At 31.3% G+C, this 24,178-nt stretch overlaps 1 protein-coding gene across 4 annotated transcripts in view; it reads left to right on the top strand.

Moving 5' to 3' along the window:
* Positions 1-24,178, top strand: part of cmpy (crimpy) — a 314,093-nt gene that overhangs the window by 264,368 nt on the left and 25,547 nt on the right. For 3 of the 4 annotated variants that reach the window (XM_085655572.1, XM_085655574.1, XM_085655573.1), the window contains one exon: positions 3,757-3,837. The exons of the other annotated variant lie outside the window; for it this stretch is intronic. In XM_085655572.1, the coding sequence (XP_085511698.1) occupies positions 3,757-3,837 (81 nt within the window). The remainder of the gene's footprint in view (positions 1-3,756; positions 3,838-24,178) is intronic. 4 annotated transcript variants of the gene reach the window in all.

Below are 24,178 nucleotides of genomic sequence, written 5' to 3'. Positions count from 1 at the left end.
CTCTGTCTCTCTCACACTCGCTCGCTCTATATATACATTTGAGTATAACAAATAAATATCGCAAGAACGTGACTAAAATACATTTGTATTTATTTATTCGTAGTTACTACGTATTATTTCATATCGATTAACGTATACGTCATAAACATATAAATGAATAGAGATTGAAAAAGGACGCGAATTGACTCGAATTCATTGCAATTACTACGATCGTAGAATAATTGAAGAATTACGAATATGACGCGTATTCGAAGAAACGATATCTCGATTATGCACGTAGAACAGTTTATTAAAGCGACGATTGTAATCTAAATGTGCATTCACCCTCTCTCTCTCTCTCTCTCTCTCCCTATCTCTCTCTCTCTCCCTCTCTCTCTCCCTCTCTCTCTCCCTCTCTCTCTCCCTCCATTTCTCTGTCCCTCTCTATTTCCCTACAATCGCTATTTTGCGTAAGTACGGCTTAATGAAACGTGCTTTTGCCAATAGAGAGAACAATCGCAAAGCGATATTGCTGAAGTTCCTTGCATTTCAGATATGGCGTGTACGCGTTTCTAGCAAATATACACCTGTCTCTCTCTCCCTCTCTCTCTCTCTCTCTTTCTCTTTCTCTCTCTCTTTCTCTCTCTTACTCTGATGATTCTATTTCATGTTAATAGTAACCGATCTAACGTTCGATCCGTTTAATATCTCGTTTAACAGAACTTTATTGACATTTCTCTTACCTAAAGATTAAGATAACGTTCAAACGCACATAGCCATACACACATACACACACACATACACACACATATATATACATATCTTTATATATATATATATATGTATATATATGTATATGTACGTAGTGTTATATATTAAGATAAATGGCTTTGGGGGATGGGAAGAAGATTTTGAAGCTTACGGTGTAATATCACGATAAATTGATTTCAAGTTAATTTTCTTAATGAAACTGGCCCAACTCAACCTTAATCCCCGCCTCCTCCCAACGGCATACGCCATTACGTCAATTAACAGCTCGTTCGTGTTACCGATCGAGTTCTCTAAGTCTTCAAGAAGATGTTCCATCAGAAACTAATTTCGATCTTCAAATATGTATATATATATATATATATATATATATATATATATATATATATTTGACATTGATGAAAAATTCATAACCATAATAAATATTTTTATCGTTTTCTGTTTCTCACGTGAATAGACAATTGACGATAGTCAATTTTAAGGGATCAAGAGATTAAAATACATTTACTCCCCCTCAATAAATTTATCATAAATTATTCATTGTCATAAAATATTTAATTATCAATAAGGCCATTGAGAATTTGATTACGATAACCTTAAGAAACTATCGTTGAATCGTTTAAACAAACAACAATGATCTTCATTTTTCATTTTTAAAATATGTGACACAATAATACGACATATATGATAATATAACATGGACAAAAAAAAAACACCATATCCTAGACTATGTCTTCGCGTGTTAAAAGGATTAATCAAAAATATATTATGAAAAGTTTTATATATGAGTCGTCATAGTGAAAAGATACGATATAATTATTTATTCAAATATTCGGATATAAGTTCGTTGGAATATTTAAATACTCAAATATTGAACTCGGATACGGGCTCGGATTTTGAGTTACAATGAGATAATTCGAATACTCGAATATCCGGATGGTAAAAACATTGACAATATCTATCTGTTAGTATTGAAGTTAAACTTTTGATCGATGACAAAGAGCTAATTTCGAGGTTTCGTTCTTACGTTGCAAAAAACTTAAAAAATTTAATCAATCCTTTGATATCCTTTCCATAGACATTAATATTTAATGATCGATTCGTGAATTTCAACTTCAATAGATATATATAAGCAAAGAGAAAAGAATTAATAAATTTTTTTCCCCTAATAACGATTAAAAGTAATTAACGTTCGTTATATCTTAGTATGATAAATGGACGATAATTTCATTTCACAAAATGAAAATGAAAATTCGTGATATCGTTCCGAGCTTTATTAATGGTAGGAGATAAAGGGGATAGGTGTGGGATGTAATATAAAGTGCCGAGACAGAAATTAAATGTTTATGGAAAAATATTTCGCACTTCGCCGATTTCAGGAAAGTAGCTGAGGAATGTTGATTTGTATTAAAACTGGAAAAGTAGAAATTTCAAGTTATCCACGTGAACGCATCTCGCTTTAGACGAAGTTAGTTACATGACTCGCTTAAAGTAAGTAGTTTCCTTTGCTAGAATTTGTTCGTACTTTGACCGACGAGAATGAAAGAGATAGATAGATAGATAGACAGAGGGAGAGAGAGAGAGAGAGAGAGAGAGAGAGTGTATATGATCGAGCGAATCGCGCTTCGAGTTTCAAGTCTGACGTATGTATCTACTCTCTCTCTCTCTCTCTCTCTCTCTCTCTCTCTCTCTCTCTCTTGCTGGTTCGCATTTCTCCAGAGAACTTTACACCCTGCGCTTGCACGAACTGGAATGTTGTACGTTTCTCTTCGGGCCATGACATACAAATTAAACGAAACTCAGAATGTTAATTACTCGATTAGGGTACACGTAGCTGTTCTGTATGCGCATATACTTTATATAAACTATTACATATATATATATATATATACATATATATATATATTACATATATATATATATATATATATATATATATATATATATATATAGGAAAGAGAGAGAAAAAGGAAGAGGGGAAGTGAGGGAGAGAGAGAGAGAGAAAGAGGGAGGGAGGAGTGAGGAAGAGGAAGAGAGAGTTAGCAGAAATAAACGGGAATGAGGAGAGATCGTAATTGAAGGTTCCCAGACATTAGTGGCAAAAGCAGAATCATGTAATTCCATACTAACATGGATGATCATCGTGATAACGAAGAGATAAATGACTAATCAAATTTACGTTCAAAATAGAACGTATAATAATGCTCATACATTTTATTATTATAATATTCGTCATTTCCGTAATTTCTTTTCGTACGTTCATTCGTTTATCAAGCTTTCATTTTTGTTTTATTCAAATATTTAATTCCTATATAGATAATTGAAATATATGAAAGAGAAGGGAGAAAAAAGTTTAGAACGGAAAAATAAGGAAAAATAGACGATTTAAAGTCTGATGATAAAATGTCATTCATTGAATGTGACACATAATGTTTCATATACAACATAATTCTCTATTTAATAGCCACCAAGTTCTGATTAATGTCTCTTGTTACTATGTTTCGCATTATGAACAACCCCCGTCCGAAATGAGTTCTCGTAAAGCTCTCGACAAATTTAGATTTCGTCATGTCAGCCACCAGTCTCACATCATGTTAATGAGACGTGCATATTTGCCTTGTCAGTTCTTGATTCACATTTTATTCAAATAAAGTAGAATTGTTCATTTTAACGCTACGATCGAATTTCTATATTCCGTATATATTATTTCCGTAATAACGTATACGAACGTTAACGTGTCTACTTCTACGTTATATCTAATAATATAGATTTGTTATAGAAAATAAAAATTGATTAGAGATCTTTAATTTTTTTTCTTAACGATGAAAAAATCTAAAAAAAAAAAAAAAAAAAAAAAAAAAGAAAAAAAATTATAAAAAACAATATCTCTAATAATAAAATTTGTTGAAATATATCTATTTTCATTTTCCGTGATGGAGGAAAAAGAAAAGAGAAAAAAAAATAAATAAAACATACATATCTTGATTTTTGCCATTTTTTTCCTTTTAGTACCCTTCTTGCAAATCGGTGAGGATGGAAAAAGAAAAATTGACCAGCGTACAACGTCGGTCCGGTCACCACAGAACGATAGTAATACTAACGCCAAGGGACTTTTATTTTCTTCAATCTCACGGACGATTTGCCTGCTACACCGAGGGAGAAATGCCCTCTCCCTCTCTCTCTCTCTCTCTCTCTCTCTCTCTCTCTCTCTCTCTCTCTCTTCCCTACTTTCTTTCTCTTTCTATCTTCACCAAAATCGAGCTTAGTTTCCGTCGGATTTGAACAACCGGATTACTTCGTCGACGGAGATAAAATAATTTTTCTTCACCGAAATCTCTGTGAATTTTCTTGAATATAACGATCATTTGGAAAATATATAGATCATATGAATTTATACACCGAGATTGCAAATGAACGAAATAATAATCGAATGACATATATCGAATTTTTTCTTAAATTTTTTTTAGATCCGTTATCCGTTATATTCATTTATTTACGAAGAACCTATCGGAACCCCCATGGTTAATTAAAAGCTTTTGATTTAATTGTTCTTCATTAATACACGTTATGTGTAATACACGTTACGAAATAACCAACTTGACTTTATATTCAATCTGACGTTGCAATTTCATAAATACTAAAGGTATCTTTCCTTTGAAGTACCGACGGGACATAATTAAAGTCTGGTTATTAACGTCTATATTTAATTTAGTTATAATTAACTTAGGTTTTAACTAACATCTCGTTTAACGTTATTAACCCAATTATTTTTATCCGGCCATAATTATGAAATTTAATCGATTTATCTATCTATATATCTTTTTGTTGTTATTATATAATCACATATACACACACAGATATATGTATATATATATATATATTTTTTTTTTTATTATCATTTTCACGTAATCCTTTTCACTTAATCGATGAACGAGAGAAGTTTCTCGTGGAACGTCCAGAAATCCATGGTATTTCGAGCGCGTAAAGACATTATATACTTGGTTGAAAACTTTCTTGACGTTCGGCCAAGAAAGTCCTCTCCTGAGAACCGACGACGCGTTATCTGCGACTTCCGTGTGGCCTATCATATTCCTCGAAGTTACTGAATAATCCTGCGGATCAAATCTTCACGCCTGTTAATGAAAATAAAAGAAAAGAAGATTAAGGGATATCTTCATCCTGTTGAATTATTCGAGAGAATAGACAATGAACGTTACTTATTCATTATTATATTAATTCTCTCGAATTATAATATTTAAATGGCAAAACTTTCGATTGTTTCATAGTAGTTTAAGGTAGAAAAAGATAGAAGGAAAATAAAATTTATTAAAAAAGAAATTATGCCATTTGAAAGAAATAAATGTATCGAATTAAATATAATAGATCGGTTTGTAAAATTAACCCGACGAAAAAATATTTCTTAAAAAAGATCAATTCTTTGAACAGGAAAAGGAATTTCTCAATATAACAAAACGATAACGAATCTTATCGCGATCTAATCGAGCAATACTTCGTGCTTGGATGCGAGAAATCCATTAACCTGAAAACGAGAGCTATGATTGCGAGCATCTCGCGATAGATCGATTCTTATCACAGCCATTGAGTAATTAAACGTCAGGCAAGAGTGTTCGATATTCGTCGAAAAAAGCAAAGAGAGAGAGAGAGAGATAGAGAGAGAGAGAGAGAGAGAGAGAGAGAGAGAGAAAGATAGAGAGAGAAAGGAAAAAAAAACGAGCACGAATTGAAGATTCACTCAAATACGTCAAACTTACTCGTTTTTCATAATTCTTTTTCGGCTATTTCTCCCGCAAGCAATAAACAACATTTGAATTTTATCACGAAGTTAGAATTTAATTAATAAAACAATTACTTTTTTGCGATATGCACAAAATTTTCTTCGTCGTTTTCATTCCATTTCTATCTATCTTTCTCTATTCATCTCTCTCTATCTCTCTCTCTCTCTCTCTCTTTCTCTCTTTCATATATACGCATACATGATTAAATCAGTGTCTCCTGCACAGTTATGTCAACGATGAAATACTCCCTTCGTTGGGTCTTTGTGGCGGCCATGAAATTGTCGGTGTTACGTGGTTAGCCAATGGGTCTTTGCCAATGTGTCGCGCGTTACATGTCATTTTCCCGTAGAAACAGACAGAAAACGCATAATATGTTGTATCTTTCTTTCTCTCTTTCTCTCTATTTCTTTCAACAAGGGAAGTAATTAATTAGGCAACTGCAAGTGAAATTCTTCCTTACGATTTTAATAACTCCGTGACTTCTAATCAAAAGACATGTAACGTCAAGAAAGAAAGAAAGAGAGAGAGAGAGAGAAAGAGAGAGAGATAATTATAAGGAGATAAAAAAGAATAAAAACAAAAACAGAAAATATGTACACCTACAACAGTCGATATATTCAAGTTCGAGAAATGACCAGCTTATCCAGTAATGACCACCGAAGCGATTCGTTAAAAGTTCCTTTAATAAGAAAATGCGATAGAGCCGAACGTTTAATTACTCGCGTGGGACGTAATTTACATCGGCTAACGCTTACGACTTTTTACTTCGTTTTAAACCCCGACGGCATTAAACTCCTTTCCCTTCGATGAAATGGAGAAAACGTGAACGCGTACTGGGATTTGAATTACTATATGGGAATCTAAAATTAAGGATACCTGGAATGCATGGAATACATGGAATCCATAAATATCTTTAAGATTAACGAACCCAAATCGATTTTATTTCAATTGATCATTACAATTTCAATATTCTATCAATATCGCGAATAATGAAAATTAACGAAAATAAAAATAAATTAATGACCTTTTTTTTCCTTTTCGCTTCCTTTTTCCTAAAAATATATTTAAGATATATTTGAAAAATTGAAAGATTTTTCTTATTTTTAAATATTTTTTGAAATTTCTTAAATCGAAAGATTTTGTTTTCAAATTTGTCTCAAATCTTTTTTTTTCTGAGGAAAGAATTAAAAAAAAAATTTTAGACGTTTCAAACATGATAAAATTTAGAAAATTCAAATTCATATTCTTTCAATTTTTTAATCGAGCAAATATTCTCGTAAAAACTAATGGTGACAGGCCGATAAATTTGGATAATCCGATTCGAACGAGAGAAAAAAAGAAAAAAGAACGGAATAAAAAGAAATAAATTGTAACTGCGTTAATAAAAACCTTTTTTCCCCCCCTTAATCTCTCTCTCTCTCTCTCTCTCTCTCTCTTTCTCTCTCTCTCTCTCTCTCTCTCTCTCTTTCTCTCTCTCTATCTATCTATCTCTTTCTTTCTCTCTAAACTGAACACATACCTGTGAAAACGACCGATAGAAACGAAACCTCGTTGACGATTCCATACACGCGTTCGTTCGTTCGAAAGGTATTCTCGTTTATCACGAAGTGATTTTCAATGTACTGTTACGAAAAAAAGAGAGAGAGAAAGAGAGAGAGAGAGAGAGAGAGAGAATTGTATGTGTATGCGTGTATGTGTGTACGTGTATGTATGCGTAACGTTATCACGTACCACTTTAGTACATACACGCGTTAGTTTCTTTTTCGCATCATCAACATCTCTCTTTACCCTTTAACCCTTTCCAATCTTCAATCTCTCTCTAGCTTTCTCTCTCTTTCTCTCTCTCTGTCTCTCTTTCTCTATCTATCTATCTATCTATCTATCTATCTATCTATCTCTTTTATTCCTTTTACATCGACAACGAACATAACTTATACTATGGTCAGAAAAAAATGAAAGAAAAACTTGACGCAGCCTATAAAATCAGACTCGATTTTATATAAATCTTCGTCCACGCATTCTTTATTCTACAAGAGTAAAACATTCAAGTATTTTATAAAAGTTTGGAAAAGAGATTTTGAGGGTAGAGAAAAAATAAGAGGGATGAAAAAGGACGAGGGTCGTTCGAACGATACGACTTCGACAATTCGATCGAAAAGCGTTTCTCCAACCATTTCTCCCTCATTGTTTAGAAGTAAAATCATCGTTATATAATCGTTTAACTTGAAAAGTGACTATTATACGGAGTGCTCCGAGAAACGTATTAAATATAACGATTTTTAAATTTAACGCACGGAAACGAACTTTGATAATAATTGTATCAATTAAATTTTTAATACTGTTATGAAATTAGAATATTGATTGACAATTAATTTAAGAGTAATTATCGAAGTATATTATATATCGTTCTTAAAAGTCATTGAAACAATCTGTTCTTACGATGCATTTTATATTCTCGAAAGGTACTTTTCTATTTTATTTTAATGATCGAAACGATTAATCTACCATCCGGTTTGTTGTCTTTGAAGAAAAACTGCAGAACGTTTCTTACAATGAGGAAATAGAAAGAGAGAAAAAGAGAGAGAGAGAAAGAGAGAGAGAGAGAGAGAGAAAGAGAGAAAGAGAGAGAGAGGGAAAGATAGCTGATAAAATAAATCTCTTTCATCTTTCTTCTTCTTCGGATTATTTCCCCTTTACAAGAACAAGTACTGGAACGATCATCCTAAGACTTCTTTTTTTCATGTTACAGCTTTAAAACTTCATTGAAGAAAATGGGTCGTCAACCTACGTTAAAAAAAAAAAAAAAAAAAAAAGAAAAAAAGAAAAAAATTCTCGAACAACAAAATTCAATTCTATGAATCAATTCAAATGCGAAAGCAGGATTATGAAACGATATAACGTTAACGGGATAAAAATGATACGATTAAACGTAATACTTAAATACAAACAAACGTACGAGCAAAATAAACGACTGTAAAATGAAATATAATGAAATGGAAAAGATAGCGAGGAGAGAAAAAGAGAAAAAAAAGAAAAAAAGAAAAAAAATAAAAAAAAAAGAAAAAAAGAAAAAAGGAAAAAAAAGAAAAGAAAAAGGAAAAAGATTTTTTTTCTAAGAATAAGTCCGAAAATCATAGTTTAATATCTACCCTTTTGTATTTTTCTCGTGTACCATGAAGATTACACGTATCTAGAATAACGAGAAAGATTTCACGATGTTCGGTCTCATACGACTCTATAAAAATGTTTTACGAGGGCCATCGACGTTGTTCCTGTTCGACAACCATACTTTTCTTCATACATACCACATAGATACGTATTTGTAGAACACATAGAACGCCTCGACGAACGGGACTGTCGTTTTCCGACTTTTTTACCGGCGGTATTTGCTATAATCAAAGGAACCACTCATAAGACTTCCCCGATATAATAAAGAGCTTTACGACTTGTAAACCCATAACGATCTTGAGAACCTTCCTCTCCCCCTGGCATCACTTTTCTCTTGTTCTCTATCCTTCTCTCTCTCTCTCTCTCTCTCTCTCTCTCTCTCTTTCTCTCTTACTCAAACTTTTTTCTTCTTTCTCTGTCGAAAGGTAGACGATCGTAAAATGATAATTTCATTAAACTCACCACCGTTTTTAGTTTCAAATGATGGTTATTATATTTACAACGTTGATAAAGAGAATAAGTAAACCGTGAAATTTATTTCTAAAGGGAGTGGGGAGAGGGGGAAAAAGAACGAAACAAAACAAAACAAAAAAAACAGGAAAGTTCAATTAATTAAATATTAATGCAATGTATATTATCTTTAATTATTTTTTTCTTTTTACTTTTTTTTTCTTACGTTATTCCTCAGCACAAATTATTGATTTATTAAAACATATTTTTCATTAAAGTAAGATCAATGTTATTATTCGCATGAGACATCTAATCGGATCATGATAATCAGACAGAAAATTAAAAAGAAGGAAGAGAGAAAATCGTTCAAAAGGAATGGAAAAAGATATACAGAAGAAGGAAGAAGGAAGAGAGAAGAAGGAAGGCTTTCATTTCACCCAAAAGTACCGATTGCAATCTCAACGAAGAATCAAGCCACTCTATCACGATGGAGTCTCTTCTGAACCAGCGTGTAATTTAGCATGAAGATGTTGACTACTCTTTATTTCTTTCTCCCTTTCTCTCTGAGATCTTCTTGCAAATTTAAAAAGTACCAGGCTTTTAAAAAGTTCAAAAAAAAAAAGGATAAGAAACTTTAATGGAATGAAGAAAAGAGAGAGAGAGAGAGAGAGAGAGAGAGAGAGAGAGAGAGAGGGGGAAAAAGAATTAACCTCTGCATTCGTCCTTTTCTGCGATGGAAATTTGAAGTAACAGTGATTTCAGATAAACATGATTAAGGATCTAAAGATAATCGATGTTCTCAGAAAATCGGGAAATAATTACGGATGATAAACCAATGAGAAAATATAAAAGGAAGGAGATCGATGACCATTTAAAAAATTTGTCCACGAATGTATAAATATAAATTAAAATAATTATGTTAAAGACGAACTTTTTTTTGTTCACGAAAAGAATATAAAAAAAAAAAAAAATTGAAAAAAGAAAAAAAAAAAAAGAAAAGAAATTATAAAGAGTAATAGTAATTATAAAAAAGAAAAAAAGAAGAACAAGAAAGAAGAAAAACAAAAAAGAAAAATGAAGAGAAATACACGTGGAAAAAAGAGAATAAAATTTGGTCGATATAGTCGATGCAGACAACGTCAGGAGGATGAGCAATTAGTGTCTTCGTAGATTTAACGTTGAAGCGAGACGTCACGTCCTCGGAAAGCTCTGAGTAAGGATCGATGAGGAAGAGAAGAAGTGGCTGTAACAGTTGTAGAGAAAGGGGAAAAGAGAGGGGGAGGAGGGAGGTGTACGACTCGAAGGGGCACAATTAGCGAGTTAACGCTTAGCTGTGCAAGAAGTGCCGCGAAGGCCTTGGAATAAGTTACGAACCGTGACAGACGTTAAGGTTTTCTCTAGGGGCTCGTAAAGCGTGTCTTGAGAATGTGAGAGAAGGGAAAACGACCTTCTTCCTCTCCTTCTGTATTCTCGAAAATGGATGAATGATTGTGACGTTTCTCCTTCTATTAACGTAAACCTAATGCTAGTTTGTTTGTTCTCCAATTATTTTGGGTAATAGAATATAAAATCGAATTTCGAGACGAAATAAAAAAGAAACTATCATCAAATTAAATTCATTCGATGAGAAATTTATTGAAAAATTGATAAAAAAAAATGATTACGTTTTCTTTTATACTTCGTTATTTTCTCTCCCTCTTTTTTTTTTTTTTTTTTTTTTTTGATGAACGAACTTATCCTTGAACACGATATTTCGAAGATACTAATTACTGAACTTACGCAAAGATATAGATCTTCTACGTTTGTTATAATAAAAACTGTTTAACTATACCACATGAAGCAAAAATGTTGAGTTATGTTCGTACAGTACAACAAAAACTGGACTCGTATATACCTAACACGGATATACAAATATGTCCTATCTAACTCGACTACTTTAAATATCTCCATTGTTTTTCATACGGCTCTATACCTACTTGTGTATTTCGTACTTGTCGACTAAAGTCAACAATCATATAAAAAAAAAAGAGAATAAACTCAAGTGTTTCAAACAAATTAAGGACATAGAAAAAAAAAAAGAAAAGAAAGAAAGAGGAAAGAAAAGTAAAAGAAGAAAAAAAAAGAAAAATATTTCATCGACGCACATAATCTCGCTGTCGTAACTTTTTAATAATTTTTGTTAAAATGAAAAAAAAAACTGCTTTTTTATATTCCCATAATCCACATTTGTTTAATCTAATTACAAGTGACTTGTATAATACTTGTTTCATAATATCCTCTGTATATTATACGGAGTTACATAATTATAATATAAAATAATTTATATTATAATTCGTTATTTAAGTGAATTGATCTATGATTAACGAAAGTGAAAAAGAGAAAGGATAAAATAGCAATGAACTAATTTTATGAACGATTGAAGATATTATCTTAGGATTTCTAACGCACGGAGAAGATCTACTACCTTTGATTCAATCTTTTTTCCTACCTTTGAGGAGCTATAAGATCATCGATAACTTAAACGAAGTATTCGTAAGAAGGAACGTTACGTTGAGTCTTTTTCGCGGTTGTCCAGATTTACGACGCACTTTCAGTGACCGACATTCTCTCCGCGAAAGAACGTAATCCTACCGAATGGACCTCTCAGGAAGGACGCGGAAGCAAAGAGAAAGAAAGGAAGACCTATGTATTACATGTATGTGTGTGTGTATGTATATATATATATATGTATATATGTATATGCTCCAAGACATTTTAAATTGTGTGCGCGTACTTTGTGAGCTTCTTTCTCTCTTCTTAGAACCATCCCACAATCGCGGACGTGAAGGAGATCGCAACCGCACACACTCTATCTCTTTTCCTCTCTCACTCGAATGCAAGGAATTGCAAGGAGTGCAGCCGGCCTTTAGATCCTTCTTAATGCTCCCCAACCTTCGAGAAAAATCCGAAGACGAAGTCCTCGAACGCGTCGCGAGTGCCGAAACCATCTGAAAAACTTTCCTCAGGAGGTGCTTTCAACGCTACGAAGCTCTTTTATAAACAATGAATGATCTATAAGAAAGATCTAAAGAAAAAGAGAATGAAAGAAAAAGAAAGAAAGAGAGAGAGAGAGAGAGAGGCAGAAGTGTAAGAGAAAAAAAAACGATGGAAGTATCTTTAAACTTTGGCAAATCGGATTTTACTATTCGTTCAATTATTTCAGTATTATCTCAATTTATCTTTTTCTCTATTTAAAAATCTAACATTGTTTCAACCAATATTATATTATAATCGAATGTAAACAAAATTCTTAAAAGGAAAAAGAAAAAAAAAATATCTTTCACATTATTTCCGGTTCTTGTTAATATAAACATCTTAGATTAAACGAAAATCTTATAACTATTTACGTAACTGAATGTAATGAAGATCATCCGTGTAATAAATAAAATTTTTCGTTAAACATAAAAAGGAAAGAAAAAAAAGAAAAAGGAAAAAAAAAACAATATCAATTATTATATGATTTTGATTTACGTATTAAATATCAGTATTGAAATTAATGAATTAATTGTAATCTAAACGAGATTAAAAGTTATTTTAAATAATGAAAATTTTCGTGTGAAAAAAAAAAAGGACGAAAAGATTGCAACTTTATTCGATTTTTATATACGAAGGGTTCGTATTCAGTAAAGCTTTTAATTCTACTCGTCTCGCGATATGACACGTCCGACCATTTTAGAACCGATAATCCTACAGTATGAGAAGTGTCCGCAACGACGAGAGGAGCGGATGTAGGACGACAAAGGGCCAACGCCACCAAGGGATCGAGATTAGTTTGTCTAAACTGTCGGACATCTGTCGCAGTAACTCCCGTAATACCTCCATCGTCGTAACGTAATGGAGAGTAGAAGGATGAAGGCTGACGATAGTGGTAGCGATGGTGATGCTGATGGTGATGGTGGCGATGCGGTGGGCCGGAGAAAACGTCGACCTACCGCAGCGTAACTCCTCGCTCATCCTACACGAAATCGAAGTAACCGCATATCCCGCATGCGGTTCTCCAAGATAACATTTCCTTTTCTAACATCTTACATTATTTATCCTTCATTTCATTTTAACTCAGCATCTCATCGATAATCATATAATTTTGTCTGAAAATCGATTTATTTGTTTTATCTATATAAAGTTTTCCAACGTAAGATTCTAAACGTTCGATATAACTCACTTATATTATTTATCCTTCATTTCATTTTAACTCAATATCTCATAGATAATCATATAATTTTGTCTAAAAATCGATTTATTTGTTTTATCTATATAAACTTTTCCATCGTAAGATTCTAAACGTTCGATATAACTCACTTCTATGTACTTGAATTTTTAATAATGTTTTAATAATGCTTTCAGAATGTTTTTATTTTTCTCTTTACTCTAACTCCCGTCGTTAAAAATAATATAATTTTATATAAAAGTCAACTACGTTTATATTTATATTTATATCTTATTTTCCTTTTCTTTTTTTTTATTCTTTTTTTCTAAAATTCTAATCGTCCAATATACAAAATATACAGACCAAATGCTGAATTGAATTTTAATAATCAATTATCATTTTCCGAGACTTTTTGTAGTTATGCTTGTAATTTTACAATTTCAATAAAATATTAGCCTAAAAAGTTTCGAAAATGAATAATTGACTTTTTATTTCATCTACGATCTCTTTTGACCTACCTAGGAACTTTTTGTTCACCCTGTATTACAATGTTTAAATATTAAAATAATTTTTAGAAGATCAAGAAATTATTTTCTCTATCGCATAAGAATTGTGTAATTTTTTTTTAATTTGTCATCGTCAACGTAATTATATATATATATATATATATATATATATATATATATATATATATATATATAATTTTTCTTTTTAATAATAGATTAATAATCATTCGATATAATTGAATTTTGAGAAAGGAAATAATTTTTCAAGAAAATCAGAAGAATTTTTGAGATTTCTTTCTTTCAACTTCTTTTAATCGTTACGAAAATAAATTCAACTTAAGTAAAAAAAGCACCGACGAATTTTGAGTTTATCATTAAATTAATCTAATCTATTGTTCTTGAACAAAAAAAAAAAGAAAAAGAAGAAAAATAATGCAATTCTAATCAGTATACGAAGAGCAGCTTCGTGACCACGATGCCATCCGTGCACATTGACGAACTCAACTGTAAATAGACGGTACACCGAGATAGAGAACATTGACCTGGATGCGCGTGTAAATTATCGAGAAATTCGATCACACGATTACGGCAAACTCGCTGCAAGGTTGTGCGTCAATATTGAAGTGAGATGGAGGAAGGGAGAGAGAAAGAGAGAAAGAGAGAAAGAGAGAGAGAGAGAGAGAGAGAGAGAAAGAGAGAGAGAGAGAGAGAGGTAGTAGCAGTAGAGAGATAGACGTACGTGGTAATCACGATAACATGAATGTTCTGGCTACGGGCCAGTGAATTTCAACAAGAGATAAGCGATTAAAGGCCAACGTCAAGCAATTTTTCCAAAATTTCATACCATCTGTTCAATCAAGAAAAGGATTAGTTTCATTGATTTTTTTCGATTAATTATAACATGCCTAAACATCCAATAATAATTAACTCTTTATCGTCTACAACACCACTTATCGTATAATAAGCTAAGCACTTATGTTTCTGTAATTTTTCCAAATTTTCTTATATTTTGCAACCTCAAAATTAATTGCTATTTCATATTCGAAATTTATCATATTTTTTTTTTCAATTACAAATTATATTTTCATATTTTATTGTCGGTATAGTATAATAATTATACTATCATTATATTAGTTTTCACGTTATATTATTTTTATGTATACAAAACAAATTGATTTATTTTAATATTGATAACAAAAAATATTTTTTGTTTCCTCATCTTTTTTTCCTTCTAATCTATTTAGATTAATTAGAAATTTCCTAATCCACTTCTCATGATAATATAATCAAAACGATCTTGTAAAAAGTTTTTTTTTTTTTTTTTTTTTTTTTTTAACGAGATATAAACTTTTTAACGAATTTTAGACAAAAAAATAGAAAAATAAAAGTTTCAAACTTCGTATTCACAATTCTAACGACATTAATGTGTAAAAAAATCTTTTGGTGTCAGATCCTTAACCACCCTTACCGTGTATTTGCGTGGAATAGATAGATGTACCAGGTTTCCCATCGTTGGTACTAAGGTTCCTCCGTCATAAATCTCTTGATCGTAAATCCTGAGACGTCTATATTTTCTAACGTCGTTAGAACTTGCCCCTCGTTGTCGTGAATTATCATATATTTGTCCGGCATACATGCTTTATCCGTAAGTACACGTCGCGTGTAACGTGACTTATCGTTATTAAAAAGGAGCAAGAAAAGAAAGAGCAAAAAAAAGTAAGAGAGAGAGAGAGAGAGAGAGAGAGAGAGAGAGAGAGAGAGAAAGAGAGAGAGACAGAAACATTGCCATGGTCAGAAGAAAGATTCAATTCTCCCCTTTGATATTTATGAACCGTTTCTCATTGCGATTACGCGTAAATATCCTGCGAATGTTTATTATCTCGTACTATAATATCTTCGCAACCTATTTATCTCTTTCTGTCTATCCTTCACATATATATATATATATATATATATATATATATATATATATATACACATATACATACCTATAAATTTATATTTCAAAACGTCATATAATATAATACACGATAATAAACGTCGAATATTATTGTGTGAATCTTTCAATTTGTATTAATTAATTATTTATAAAAAAAAAGAAAAAAGAAAAAAGAAAAACATATATATATATATATTTTTTTTTAATTAATTAAAAATCAAAGAGCAAAAGAGTAAAGCGAGTATATCCATTGGGATAACAAATGCAACAAGTTGCATTTTCTGATATCTACGTGCTACGTGAATATATCTAAAATCGTAGAAATTTTATTCCACGAATAGAGACGTATTATTTCGTTTAATTTTCATTTAAATCGAACAGTACAATATTAAAAGCAATAAATTTTCGTTTTGTAAGTATACGAGAGGAGACATTTCCTATTTCTTCCAGAAGAAAGTTATCGGGACGATTATCAAAGCACTTGTCGTGTTTTATAGAAATTTTCAAGACACTCCCACCGATCTAGAAGAGCCGATTGAGAAAAGACTCCACTCGTAAATGGAGCATTTCGTTATGAGTTTCTTGGTGTGCGTTGGTCATCGTGGAAAAGCTATAAGGAGACTCCACCTCTTTTCGTGCGAAAATATCTTCGAGAAACGATCTTCTTCTTCGTCGAAAGTTTACCGGCAATATCTTCCAAGGAAAAGCATCTTAATAATACTTCTTTCTATTCTCTCTCTCACTCTCTCTCTCTCTCCCTCTCACTCTCTCACTCTCTCTCTCTCTTTCTCGTTCTCTTTCTAAAAAAGTTACATCAAATTTATTACTCACAGTTTTGTGATTTTTCGAGCTTTTTTCATCGACAAGCAATATCGTCGTTTCTGAGAAATATTGTTAAACCGATTTATATTATGAGATAATAAATTACTAAAGTGTACTTTAACAATGTAAGTATATTAAAATATTATATCGTGCGCGCATCTGTCAAGCCGAGGAAAAAAAAATCCCTGGTAATAAAAATGATTTCTTTTTCTTTTTTTCTTTTTCTTTTTTCTTTTTTCTTTTTTCTTTTCTCCTAGTCTGTCTTTCTTTTAATGTCTTTCCTTTAATCATTCATCAGACATTACAAGTGAAAACTTATAAATTTAATGAAATCTTCTTGATTGCATACATAGGAAAATTAATTAATATCCGTCGGATTAAGTTTGAATAATTCTCTTGAGATAATTCCCATAGTTCGATTATTCTTACGTTTCTCGATCAGTACGTGCTCGAATTAATGTAATCGTGAATATAATGCGAACATACATATAAATTTATAATAATAATATCGGTTAAAGCTCTCTCAATATCTCGCTAACTATCTGTCTATTTGTATTGTTATTATGATGAATTAACTCGTTATCATTAATCCATGGAACGAGTTCGAACCAACGTTAATATCATTTCTATTCATCAACCAATCCCTCATTATTTATATTATATTACTATAATATATACATATTGCAGAAATACATACGTACATATACGTTAAAAATCCTTAAGGAAAAATTTTTCATCGAACGATCGAATTTAGTCAGGCAGCCGTGCAATTTCGCATATAATCGCAACGGCAATTTCTTGTATCCTAGTTGGAGTGAGGCATTCATAGCGAGACAGCTGCTCTCCACGATCATGATCGAAATACGATTTTTCAAGAGGGTGGATCTCGCACATGGCGCGCGAGATCTTTTTTGTACGAATCATAGAAGCCAATTTCTTTCCACTCACCCAGCTGCTACTACTACTGCTACTGCTACTGTTACTGCTGCGTTGATGCTGGTGCTGGTGCTACTGGTGCGTGACTGTATCGGCTATATATTGCTTTCGTTCTCTCTTTAACTCTCTCGACAGATTGCACGACATTTTCGTCCGATAACCTTGATCGCTGTATCCATAAGAAATCCATGATAGCGTTCTTTTCTTTCTTCCGATTTCTATCATTCGTAATTTCTATCTCTTGCTTTCTCGATCTTTTCTTCCTATAAAAAAGTACGATAAAAATGAGGTATTGTGTTCATATAAAATGATTTGATATAAAATTCCATACCTTTTATAAGAATTAATATTATTGATTTTTATTTATTAAAATATCACTAATGTAGCAAATAATTAAATATTTATATAATTGATATAATAAAATATAATAAAATATAAATATTTTAATTAAAAATTATTATGCAAATATTTTTGTATTACAAAATATAAGTATAAAAAAAAATATATATATATATATGTATATATTTATATATATATATATATATATATATATATATATTTATATATATATATAAATATAATTATATATACATACATATAATTTTTACAATAAATTATCATATGAATATTTCATTTAATTCTAAAATATTTTAAATTATTTCAATTGCATATTTATCGATGTAATAATAATTATTTGATTGATTAATGTCTATAATATCTATTGATAAACTGACATTCTGGATTGATAGATTGACATCCTGTAAATACTTTATCTTTCAATATAATATTCAAAAATATACATACATATGTAAGAACATCATAAACGTAACATACAATGAATATAATATTGATTGAAACGAATAAAATAAATTATATGATATACGATATATATAAAGGCTATAAAGATGAAATCAAATAATAATCGAAATGTATCAACGTCAATTTTATTTTTGCGAATATTTGTCAAACGTAATGTCGTTGCGAATATACGAAAAATATGCCTTCAAAATCGTACATTTTGCAATCGATTGATATATTTACATAAAGATGAACATTAGAAAAAATTTGCTGTTTTTTAACCTTTTATTCAAAAGTATTAAAATCTTATGAATGTAATATAAGAATATACAAGCCATCAAAATGAATAACTCCTTAGTCAAAATTATATTAATAATATAATTATATAATATGGTTACAACTATATATATATACATATAGAAATAAAATGCAAAATGATAAAAAAATAAAAGTACAGGATGTCTATTTGATTATCGCGAATATCTTCTAAACGCAATATTATTGCAATTTGTGAGTTTTATTTCGTGAAAATCACATGTTTTGTAGCTAACTGGGTTTAACTATACTGGGAGGAGATATATCTTGAAAAAAAAAAAATGCTAATTACCTGCAATTAAAAGAACAGCGCGAATTGTGCGATCATCAAAAAAGGATGAAAGAACACTAAACCTAAATTGACAATTTTTGCCGTTTATGGACAGAGCGCTACTTTATATACGGCCGTATTTATAATTCTCGATTTATTATTCAAAAATATACGAACTTTGTAAATATGTTATAGATAGATATAAATCATTCAAACGAATATTTTATTAATCAAAACTATGAAAATAAATACTTAAAACGTGATATCTATGATAGTAAGTACAAAAAATATTTTGAAGACCTATAACCTTAGATAGTAAAAAGAATTCTTTTCACATAATATTGAATCATATAATAACAATCTTCTTAATAACTTATATTATAAATAAATTAATAATAAAACTTTTTAGTTAATATTGTTTATCCAATATACACAATGAAATGATAAATAAGATAAAATAGTAATTTTTATAATAGTCTTATAAGAAGAATCATTAAAATCAAAATATATCATTAAATTCAAACCGATCAATTTATTTATTTATATTTCTTATATATTTCTTTTAATTCAATTGAAACGATATATTCATACATGATATTTAAGGTTATACTTATAATATAATTTAATAACATTTTTAACAAGTTTACCAATCTCAAAATCAACAATTGTTTTAATAGTACGATTATTCAATAATATAATATATTCGATATAATTTTTGAGAGAGAAAGAGAGAAATATTTCTAATATCTCGGTATTCAAATAACTATTAAATTTTTTTATCGTGAACAAAAGAAAGATAAATAGAAATAGAATGAAAAATGATGACGAGGAAATCATGCATGATCATTCGTAAAATCATCGCCATTTGTAGTAAAAACACAACTCGCGTGGCTTTCGTTGAATGAAAAAGCACGACCAAAAGTGCCACGACTGCGGACTCCGCAGCTGCGGATGCAAAAAAGAAAAAGAGGAGTATGCAACGATGCGGAAAAAGCTGCTTCCGCAGCCGCCCCTATCGCCAACCTTTCTGATGTATGTATGTGTGTATATACGTCTCTCTCTTTCTCTTTTCTTTCTTTTTCTCTTTGTGTCGACACGTGCATGTTGTGCGTGTGTGTATCAGGTTTACGTATGGAGTAAGAAAAACTCACGTCCGAATAAAACCGCTTGAATTTTATCCGTAAAATGAATTTTGTCCATACAAAGGATCGTCCGTATAACAATTTTTGTTTCTCTTTCATTTTCTGAAAATTTTGTTTCTCTTTTTAACTGTGTCCTTTTCCTTTCTTTTTTTGAACCTTTCTTCCGCGTTTCTTCTTATTTTATTCCTTTCATTTTCCTTTCAGTTTCGCTTACGGACAACGAACTCCCTATATCATGACAATTCCGTAGGATGTTGTTACAAACGAGAAAACTCAAGAAAGCTGGCAAGAATCGATGTATAAAAAAGCTTTTCTGATTTTGAGAAAGAAAAAAAAGCGAAAGAAAGAGAGAGAGAGAGAGAGAGAAAGAGATAAACTCATAACGCATTTAGCTAATCTAAAGGATAATTATCCTTTAAATAAAGGAGCCTTTAATTACTTTCAATGAAGTACGGAGTTTAAGATTTTTTTTCTCATTTACTATTTTCACATAGATGCGAGAATTTCTTTCCTTTTCTTTTTCCTTATTTTTCTTTCTTTTCTTTTCTTTTCTTTTTTTTCTTTCCTTTTTTTAATTTTTAATCGAAGTTTTTTCGTTTATATCGCAATAAAGAAAGTATCGAAATTTTAAATGAAAAAACCAACGTAAATGAAGTAATACAAATAACCAATTTACATACCTACAATGAAATTGATCAGAAATAAACAAACAAAGATAACATAACAGAAACGAAAAAGAGAAAGAAAGAGAAAGGGAGAAAGAGAGAAAGAGAAAGAGAGAGACAGAGAAATCAAAAATAAACACGGAACTTTGAATGACTAAAAATCGCAAAAGAAAAGACAAACAAGTGATAAATCACAATTCGGTCAATATTCGCATGGATAAACCATAGGGACTGATTGTCATCGAATAAAAAAAAAAAAAAAGAAAAAAGAAAGAAAGAAAAAACTTGATTTTTTACGAGAATGAAAAATAACGAATAAATTGCATTCATTGGTTTTAACTTGTTAACAGTTTGAAAACTGAAATATAATCTTAGCTGAGAACAATAAAAGAAATTCAACATGTCGATAATACATTTCGATACTTTCTAATGGCAAACTTTCTTTCTACAACTTTCTCATGATTCATTCTCGTGGAAGACAAATTTTATCGTAAAAAAAAAAAAAAAAAAAGAAAAGAAAAAAAAAATATCCTCTATTCTTTTAAAAACACGGATATTCGATCTTTTAAAATCTTACATCAATCATATTCTTTCTCTTTTTTATTTTTCTTTTTTTATTATTTTTTTTTCTTTTTCTGAACTAATTGCAAGCTTCACAAAAAAGATCGTACTTTTAAACAAGTCAAGCTAAAGCTTGCTGCACAGCCTAAAGTTTTCAACAGAACTTGAAAATCCAGTACGGAGAAAGATAGAGAAAGATAGAGAAAGATATTATATATATATATATATATATATATATATATATATATATATATATATATATATATGAAGAGAGATGAAGAGAGATGAAGAGAGATGAAAAGAGAGAAAGAGAGACAGAGATAGATTTAATCCGGCAAGTTCGCGTAGTTGGAATAGCATAGAAGATGAGCGCTTATAGGAAAGTGGTACGTATAAGAAGCTACGAGCAGCGGGAGGATACGCAAAGGCAGGATGCCGTGGATATAGGAAGAGACATAAAGGCAACCTGACGCATTCCATTATAGTGATGTCTACGGCGTAGCTATCACCAGTAACGGTCCAGCTGACGCAGTGATGCAACCACCGAGTTTCAACGTAATCCACCTTCTCTCTCTCTGTCTCTCTCTCTCTCTCTCTCTCTCTCTCTCTCTCTCTCTCTCTCTCTGTCTCATACATAACGCAAACATACTGATAAAGCTCTCTCTCACTCTCTCTCTCTCTCTCTCTCTCACACATACATGCACACGAACACATTTTCCTAACGGATTCAGACGCATTCGTGATCTTCATATATAATCCTTGATAACAAAGAGAGAACACGGAATTATAATATCAAAGAGAAGAAAAAAAAAAGAAAAACGAGATTATTGCACTCGTAAATATTTTTCAAAATAACTTTTTATTCCCGTTTCTCATCATACTTTTTAATATAAATTCCAATATGACTCGTTATCGATTTTGTTTAAATTTTCATCGGTATATCTTTGCATTAGAACATATATCAATGGGGGCTACTTCTTTTGCATTATATTCATAATGGACAAGATTTCGTTATCGCAATACGAACACTTTCAAAGGATTTATATGTATACGAATGTGAAAGCTAGATCTCTCTCTCTCTCTCTCTCTTCCTCTCTCTCTTTCTCTCTCTGTCTCTCTATCTTTCTCTCTCTCTCTCTCTCTCTTTCTTTATCATATGATTTCCGTATAGAGAAACAAATCGTAGAAACGAGATGGCAAAGTTCATGCACGCATAGCATGTATATACGTTATGTATGCATGTATATGTATATGTGTATTATATATAAGTATATATCCGGAACGGAACTCCATATGTACGTGATGTATTTCCGGGGATTCACAATTTGCATTTTACAACTGAATGGCAGTCGACCATCTTGCTCTTTCTTCCTTGCCCCTTTTTTTTATTTCCTCCTCGAAAATGAAAATATTTGGATAATGGAGCTCAAAAGACTCATTGTGTGATATCGAAGAGAAACCTCTATCTTCTAAAGATTCCTCTTTCATGAAAAGTAGAGACATTTTCTACAATGTATATATATATATATATATATATATTTTTTTTTTTTGGTATTTCCTATTTTCATACTCAATGAATTCATTCGAATTATCGAATAAGTTGAATCGTCACGTCGAATACGTCATCTAATGAAGATTTAACAATCCGATGTTATATTTTAATGAAAGAGAGAGAGAGAGAGAGAGAGAGAGAGAGAGAGAGAGAGAGAGAGAAAGAAAGAAAGAAAATAAAATGTCGAATAGAAATTATTTTCAAAATTCATAATTACATCGAAATAATTCTTTCCACTGGAGGAATAATATGAACTTAACGTGAAAATACGTCAATCGCCGACGATTGAAATTTTGAGAAAATTTTGGAAAAAATTGAAGGAAGAACAACAATAAAATGATCAAATGGTCGAAGATTAAACCGAGGTACGATATATCCAGGATATTCTTATGCATAACAAGTACCGTTCGGTAATTTTCTTTCCAGCTTCTTCTAAGGACAAAGTGAGTTTGCCGGGTCGCCTTGTTGCAACGTGAAAGAAAAAAAAGAACGAAAAAAGACATAGATAAAAGAACAGGGATGGAGATAGCTTTGAGCACCTTTGTGCTATCGTCTACTAACCTGCCAACATAAATTCAACGACTACAAAAGATCAAAGTCCTATCGAACAGTCGAACGATCCGAGCCAATGAGAGCATAGCTTCTTCTTCTTCTTCATCCTCTCTCTGTCTCTCTTTCTCTCTATCTATCTATCTATCTACCTATCTATCTATCTATCTATCTATCTCTCTAACTCCTTCATAGCGAACAGGGCCTGCATTATTCATGCCTAACGAACACATCGCTAGTCCGGTCTCCTAACCTCGAGTTTCCCTACCGACCTTCTCTTTACTCTCTCTCTTTCTCTCTCTCTCTCTCTCTCACTTTATCTATCTATCTATATATCTATCTAGCTCTCTCTTGTCCATTCGATACCTTTAACAAGCAGCAAAGTGCTAACTTTCTCATTAAGCGAACCAATCCGTAAGCTTCGATCGATAAACTGACCTCTGTCTGTCTCTCTTTCTCTCTCTCTCTCTCTCTCTCTCTCTCTCTTTCTCTCTCTCTCTCTCTCTCTTTCTCTCTATCTCTTTCGACGTAATATCGACTCGTCGATGTATCATATGTGAAAACCTCGAAAAAAGATACTGATTCTTTCCGTGATACTAATTTAAAATTTCAAATTATGCAACGTCAACGCCTCTCGTGTTTCGCTTCACTTTCCAGTAACTTTTACCTTCACGTTGTATATCGGAATAGAATAGATAGAGAAAAGTGGTAAGTGTAAAAGTAAAAAAACTAGAGGAAGAATGTCTGTATGGATAAGTTAAAAGTTGAAGGTGCG

The sequence above is a fragment of the Vespa mandarinia genome, chromosome 3, assembly GCF_050613455.1.
Source record: "Vespa mandarinia isolate Hongniang chromosome 3, ASM5061345v1, whole genome shotgun sequence".
Lineage (NCBI taxonomy): Eukaryota > Metazoa > Arthropoda > Insecta > Hymenoptera > Vespidae > Vespa > Vespa mandarinia.
This window is presented reverse-complemented; position numbering and strand designations above follow the sequence as displayed.